The sequence below is a fragment of the Anopheles darlingi genome, chromosome 3 (genome assembly GCF_943734745.1).
Source record: "Anopheles darlingi chromosome 3, idAnoDarlMG_H_01, whole genome shotgun sequence".
NCBI classification, from domain to species: domain Eukaryota; kingdom Metazoa; phylum Arthropoda; class Insecta; order Diptera; family Culicidae; genus Anopheles; species Anopheles darlingi.
The window spans coordinates 54,242,042-54,249,541 of NC_064875.1; the positions used below are offsets into that span (position 1 = coordinate 54,242,042).

Genomic DNA, 7,500 nt, shown 5'->3' on the forward strand with positions numbered 1-7,500 from the left:
CACGGAGGTGGCAAAGTGCAATATCAATAGCAAAAGGAAACAAACAAACATCATAAAAACCCGCTGGCTGGCTGGTTGGGTATGCTGGTGGCTGACTGACGCAAATTGTTGCGTTCGTTGCCCTCAACAATGATCATCAACGAGCATCATCGGAGGGAGCGTCTGGCGGGGTTAGATGTGTGTATGTGTGTGTCTGTTACGTTTAGTCTTCTATGTCAACCTCCAACGGAACTCCCTCAGTTGGTGTATGAGATGAGGAAGGTATTATGCTCTCTCTATGCATTGGTGGTGACCACATTACCGTATGCCGGTCATTTGCAGCCTTTCGGATGTTGCAGAAACAAAACAGGACGGTTACGGATGCGCATGTGACACACGCACACATACATACACTCACGAACACGGAAGACGCAGAGTCAAGGGTGCTTTCAAGTCTTTTCCACGCGGGGTCTCACTACTAAGCTTCGAGGCTCTGGATCGCCCGTCACCAGCCCGTGCATGTATAGCAGCATCCTAAATGTCATAAAAATTATGTTCCACTATAGCGGGCAGAAGAGCACAGACCCGCCCCGGGGGGAATTGGCCAGTTGTTAGTTCTGCGGCAGAGTAGAAGCGTAGAGTCTTTCGGTCAGCTGAAACGTGTCGTGTGGTGTTCCCCGGGGGACCGTGGCGACAAGACAATCCCCCGTTTTTTACGATGTCAGCAGCAGCAGCAGTAGCGCGCGGCTTTTGGTGCGTTGTGATACGATTTGCCGCAGTAGCCACCTCACAGAAGTCCGTGCAGAGAGTGAACGAGGGGAAGATGGTGCAATTCATTGGCGATCTTGCGAGGCTGTTGTCCGGATCGGATTGTGATGATGAACCTTGCATTGGATGGTTCTCGTCCGTGCGCCATACCTAACAAGAATGCTTCTTCTTCTTCTCTTTGGCTATAGATGTTGAAAGAGAACTCGTTGTGTCAGAGACCAGAATGCTTACGGACACCTAAGAACCGGAATATCGAGTCAGAGGCACATGTAAACGACACTTTTCCGTAAGAAAATCGATGTTTATGCTGTGTGCGATGGATGGACCGGACATTTATCAATCGATGAACGAGATGAGACCACCACCGAGTGTGGTGTGTGTGTGTGTGTGTGTGTGGCCGGTTGAAGTGTTTAGAGCCTGACAGAGTCTGGAGAACCAGCGAGCCGTTGCTGATCATAAGTACCCTTGAGTAGGTTTTGTCTGGAGATGGCAACGACCAACGACCGCTAAAGCACCACCCCATGCCGATTAGTTGTTCCAATTTGTGTGTATGTGTGTGTGTTTATGTGGTTTCCCGGTGCGATACGCTTTTATCCTAGCCGCATGGTTCTGTGGTTGAGTGACACAGCGAACCATCGACTTGCTCTGATGTCGATAGAGGGCGCCCTCTATCGATATCTCTTCCCTTCATGATGGCCTGTTCCTGTCCGTTCCCTGTGTCCAGTCCTGGCGTACACGCACCACTATCGAGTAGAGAGAGAAAGAGAGTGCGAGGTAGTATAGCGAGAGGTCAAAGACAGACGACGCGCCGCGATAATTGTGATTCGATGCGTGGTGCACTTCATTGCAGGGGATTTTGTGTGCCGGCGCGCTGGCCTGAAATGGAAAAGCAAACTTCATCGTGAGGTCGCTCCCGGCCGCCTCGCGTGTGTGTACGCGCGTAACACGTACGTTTCACTCTCTTACGCAAAAACTCGGACTTTAATGTGCTAAGGCGGAGCGCAGCCGCCAAACGCCATTCCATACGTCGACCGCCAGCCATCCAGTCCATCAACCAGTTCGAGAGGTGCATGACACGCGCGATACGCGCTGCGGTGCTTTATGGCTTAACCGGACGGTCGGTCGGTCCGGTGCCTGTCCATCCTCAGCTCACCTCCCCCGCCATGGCCCGGGCGGCGGGGGGCCATGCATACATAATGTGTTCACTTTCTTCTGCTCGACCTCGGCCGGCGACCCGGCGACTGATGATTGTATCATCCCTCCGGATTCGCATATCGGCGATCCATTTGACTTTTTAGGCACAACATTGTCTCCGCAACAACGGCTCAACGCCTTCTTTTGTTGGCTTTCAATTTCTAGCGCACTCATTAAAACAAACTAACAGGCGCACCCTCAGTTTTGGTGATGGGCATTACCGAAGCCACCAACGGAGTCGGTTTTTGTTGGAATAATTTGTTGGCCACTATTGGCCTACCTGAAATGTGTGCGTGTGTTGTTCCTCTCTGTTTGGTGTTGCTGGCTGCTGGTGCTGGTTGCTACACCAACTCTTATTATCGATGGCGAGGGCATACGGTGCTGCTCACGAACTTTCTCTCGCAGCAATACGCGTCACGCGCCGGGAGGTGTACAGTAGGCTTCGATCGCTTTAGGCGTTTGATGAAGGAGGCGGGCATCTCACGGCCTGCTGCTTTTGACGTGTTTCGCTCAACTACATTGACGTATTGACATCGCAAAAACCACCGAACGAAGCCTGTGTAACCTAAGCGGTGTGGTGCGGTGTGTGTGTGCGGTCGCTATCTTATCGGTTCCCGTCTGTCGCGGGGTCAGTTAACTCTCCCACCACCCACTAGTCGGTGGCCGCCGAAATCATGCCGAAAAGCGCCGCCGTTTAACCATCCCATCATAGAGGGTCTATTGTTGTTATGTGGGATAGACCATTTTTTGGGGGGATATCTTTCTCTCACTCACCCTTTGGTCTGAACAGCGTTTGAAGGGGGAGTAGATTCGTTTGGTGAGATTGCTTTTGACCGCGTGACTTGTGCCCTGTGTTGGCTAGTCCGTCGGTCGGTCGGTCGATCGGTCGACTTTGGTCAGCAACAGCGAGCGCCGTGCTAAGGTCGCGTGTAACGACGGCGTAGACGGCGAGCTTGTTGCAAAATTGATAAAACGCTGGTGGACGCTCACGCACGCACACAATGGCCATCGCTAGTGCTACGGTTGTTTTGATCCTCGGGCAGATTGGAATCAGCGAGGAGAGATCTCTGGCCGGTGCCAATAGTTCCCAACCCTTGGCTGGTTGCAACTCATTTCCACACATTTCCATCAGAATGCTCAGACACCCCGACGATTCCCGATAGGAGGGGAACTGACCGCTAAACGCGCTAGGCATTGTCTAGGGTACAATGCTGCGGGTCTATCTTGGGCCCCCTTTCAGTTCCTAGTGAAGATCAGGGGAAGCGCGCTGTTGTGTGAACTTACCGATACGACCAATGCTTATTCGTCGGATTTGGGGCTACCAGTCGCACAATACTTTTTACATATAATCCTTTTCGTTGTAAAAGCGGATTCATTGTTTTTGTGCAAGTTTGCGATTCTACGATTAAAGCATCTTAGCATGAACGAAAATGTCAACATTAAGCCATACCATTGAAAATGTCTTGATTTCAACCTTTGTTTCGAAACTGGTTCCAGTTGATTCTGATTATAGTTCCATTTCGCTACCTAAAATCTTCCAAACACCCCAACAAAGCATCAAGCGAAGTATGTAAACTGCGATGAAAATGGTGTAGCGACACGGGAGACATTACTTAACGAAAATAATGCAGAAAAGAATGGACAAACAAATAAATAAAGTTGAATTAATAGTTGACCCCGCACGGTGCTCGAATCGGTTATAACCGGACCGGAGAAGCTCATTCTCGTTCTCCTCCTCCGTGGTCGTAAACCAGTCGAGAGGCAAGTGACCGTTTTGGGCAAGCCTCAGGCAGCCTGCTTCTAGCGCGAGTTTACCAACGAGGCGAATGGTAATGGTGCTTGGTTCTTTTAGTAACCTTTTTTTTTACCCTTATCATTTGGTCGTGTTGGTTCGCATGTTTGCAGCAGGAGAGAGAGAGAGAGGGTCGACAGGAAAATTAAGGAAACGCTGCCACCGAAACGGTAAAGAAACAACAGAATAATAAAAAATAATAAAACAAAAAATGAGAAAAACAATCCAAGGCAGTCATTAAGGCGTGTGACCTCAAAACAAACCTTGCCAGAACTGGGTGTGCGAGCGTGCGCGTGCGAGAGAGAAATAGAGGTAGGACAGACGGACGAGTGCTGGTCGAGGGAGATTTTTGGCAAAACCGTCGACCGGGCCGCCGACGTGCTCGTCGTAGGCCGCGACAGGAGAGGGAACGAAGGCCTACAGTAGAAGAACACCGCTGCTGACCGCTCTGAAAACATGTTTTTAAGGGTTGACTCCACGGTACATACACACCAGCGGCACCACAACCACCATCATCCGGGCCGGACCGGCTGTGTTCCCTTGTGTGTTTTTTGGGCGATTCACCACCCAATCACCGCCGTTTGGCGACCGCTGCTGGTGCTGGTGCTGCTGCTGCAGGGCGACTTTCACAATTTCATCGGTTTTATGCCAATCGGGGTCGGGGTGCCAACCTTACTTCATCCTTCTTCCTGCACTCCCCAAGGTGTGACTGAAGCTGTTAGTGCCGGAGTGGCGAGAAGAGGGAATCGAAACCAAACCAAACCAAAGCGACACGAACCGAATCCCCAGCATAAGAAAAGGGTCCCTAAACCGGTTCCGTTAGTGTTTTTTTTTTTTTCATGTAGGTTCATAGAATGTGCGACGAAGAAGAGGAGGAGGATCGTGCATTTTGGGGACAGATCGTCAACAGCGGTAGCACAGAAAGCTACAAGGCAAACACCACACCAATGCGCGCGTGTGTGTTGTTAATGATTATGCGGCAGAGAGCAGGTTCCAGGGGCCAGTGTGTCCCACACTTTTCCAATCTACCGAAAAAATTTGGCTTAATATATCAAGGGGCGACTCTTAATTAGTTTCTGAGGACCGAGAAAGGTCTACCCCTGCCCCCGACAGCTCACCTCAACCGCGCGATACCTTCCAGTTTCTAATAATGTTCGCTTCTTTTCTGTTTCGTTCTAGGTGCTCGAGTTCCTCGGCCGCGGTACGTTCGGGCAGGTGGTAAAATGCTGGAAGAAAGGCACCAGCGACATCGTCGCGATCAAGATCCTGAAGAACCATCCGTCGTACGCGCGGCAGGGCCAGATCGAGGTGTCGATTCTCAGCCGGCTCAGCCAGGAGAATGCGGACGAGTTCAACTTCGTGCGGGCGTTCGAGTGCTTCCAGCACAAGAACCACACCTGCCTGGTGTTCGAGATGCTGGAGCAGAATCTGTACGACTTCCTCAAGCAGAACAAATTCTCGCCCCTGCCGCTCAAGTACATCCGGCCGATACTGCAACAGGTAAGCATCAGTGTGCGTGCCCCTTACGCACAAGTTTTGCTGCTTTCTTATGGCCATGTATGGCGGTTTGAGGGAGGGACCAGCGCGACACGACGGCCGTCATGCTTTATCGCGGTCCACGAAAACATGATATCAGGTTCCCGTTACATTTTAGGTCCCTCAATGGTGTCTTCGGTCGACTGGGGGCTTCTCTCAATGTGGTCACATCACAACCGAAATCAATTGCGACATTGATTGGGCTCTGCAGGTCGCAAACGAACGAAGCAAACCAGTTCCCTCTGGTAAATGCATATACCGCGAGGAGGCAGCTCTGCTTTCGAACACCCATTTCGGGACCTTTCGATGAAGATACTTCATGTTGATGTCGTCCGTCGACCATCGAGGTCGGCTCCGTGTTCGCTGATTACGATCGATGTGCCAAGCGTTTATCGCCGTTCGGCGCATCTGAACTGTGCGATGCGTTTCGAATAATAATAGTATCGACACAGCGCTCTGTCCAGTAATGAATGCGCACTGCACGATCGTGTGCACGCGAGATCGAATAAGTAATCACACAGACGGCGGGGAGGGGTGTAGAGAGCTCCATTCACATTCTAGCCGCCTTTCACGTTGCAGCCGCTGAAGCGGAGACCGGATTGCTCGCAAGAGCCGACTACGAGCAGGCAAACTGTGAAGGTGGAGAATGACTGTGGAGGAGAACAAGAGCCGCGTAGGATGTAGGACATCATTTTGTTTTTTTTGGTTTCGCTCGATTTCCAAAAAAAAAACTCCCTTTCCATTGCCGCCCATTGCTGCTTGTCGGTGGGACCAGCAGCTGGTGTGCTGGTGGTGTCCCCTTCGCCTATGCAGAATCCGGCCAACGAAATCTTTCATTTCTCTCCGGTGCCAGTTGGCATCTCGGAGGCTGACCACCGTGACCAGACGGTGCTGCTGCTGCTCGAGGCGGAGAAATTAGCATGGGCTGGTGCGAACGGCGGGGATTTCGGGGCCATTCAGGGCCCAGTGACTGCAATAAATCTTCTTTTCTTCTTCTCCTTCACCGTCTGCTCTGAATGCTGATCGCAACGAGTCCACTAACGCGGCGGGAGCTGCGGGTATTGTGGTGCCCCTTGATTGGGGTAGTCCCCTCGACCGCACCACACGACCCGGGACCTTTCATTTGCGAGATCCGTCGGCGTCGTCGTCGTCGTCGTCGAGCCTGACCCAATAAGAGCGATACGTTCTCCAGCACCGTCCAGCGGCGCGATTGTGTTGCTAACGGGATGTATGTGAAGAGGCAGTCCCGGGCGGCTCCATTCTCTTATGAAGTTGACGATGATCGCCAGATGATGTTGGTGGTGGATCGTGGTCGAGGTGATGTGGCTCGCCTTATGGGAAGCTGCAGTTGTGCCCTGTACATCAGCGAAATGATCAGCACTGGGCGAGAATAATGCATACAAATCAATCACCCGCAGCAACATCAGGTTTCCCCCCTGCGCGAGAGAAGAGAGGTAGAGCGATAGAGCGTCATCCAGATCCAGACGATCGCAACTGTGTGTGCCAATGCGATCATCAACATGTAACAGCGAGTTCGCGATGTTCCCGTTCTTTCACCGCAGCTGCACCAGCTGTCCCAGATATCAGTGTACTGTATGCGATCAGTGTGTCTACACTCTTGTTGCTGCCATGCACAAGGTCCATGATAAGACCAGAGGAGCTATCTCATCGTCGATTGTTCGCCATACGGACGCGAGTGTAGCGCACGCGCGCTTAACCTTCGTTTTGTTCGCAATGTTTTTTGCTTCCAGCAAGAGAGACAGTACTACTACTATTGGCTCACTTGGCAGACACACCACCAGACGGACGATGCACTGGATCGCACCTTATTCTGTATGCGTTGTGTCACCGTTGTACCGAGGTGGAGCGCAGCAGCAGTATACCCATAAAAGGGGGTCCTGCTGCGAACATCATATGTGTCTGTTAGCATCACATCTGCTCAAATGAGCAGCAGCAGCAGCAACAGCAACAACAGAAGCAACACAGCAGTGGTAGTGGCAGTGGCAGCAACAGTTACAGTTACTATTTTTGGGCCTGATTTGGACAGCCTGGGTGGGTCGATGATGGGAGTGGGGCCTCCCCCTTCAATACCCATTACGTCATAATTTGCGTACAAAGTGGGTGACCTATCGAAACCGCCCGACTCCATTTGTGTGCGGCTAGCTTCATCCAATTGGAATCGTATCAACAACTTTCGGTGTCGGTTTTGGGTGCGCACCATACGCACACAC

At 51.7% G+C, this 7,500-nt stretch overlaps 2 protein-coding genes across 11 annotated transcripts in view; one reads left to right on the forward strand and one right to left on the reverse strand.

Moving 5' to 3' along the window:
* LOC125955051 (clavesin-1-like) overlaps window positions 1-7,500 on the reverse strand; it is a 165,475-nt gene that overhangs the window by 85,800 nt on the left and 72,175 nt on the right. The window lies entirely within an intron of this gene.
* The window catches only part of LOC125954965 (transcriptional regulator ovo-like), a 63,200-nt gene that overhangs the window by 40,333 nt on the left and 15,367 nt on the right, over window positions 1-7,500 (forward strand). For all 10 annotated transcript variants that reach the window (XM_049685708.1, XM_049685703.1, XM_049685704.1 and 7 more), the window contains one exon: window positions 4,913-5,233. In XM_049685708.1, the coding sequence (XP_049541665.1) occupies window positions 4,913-5,233 (321 nt within the window). The remainder of the gene's footprint in view (window positions 1-4,912; window positions 5,234-7,500) is intronic.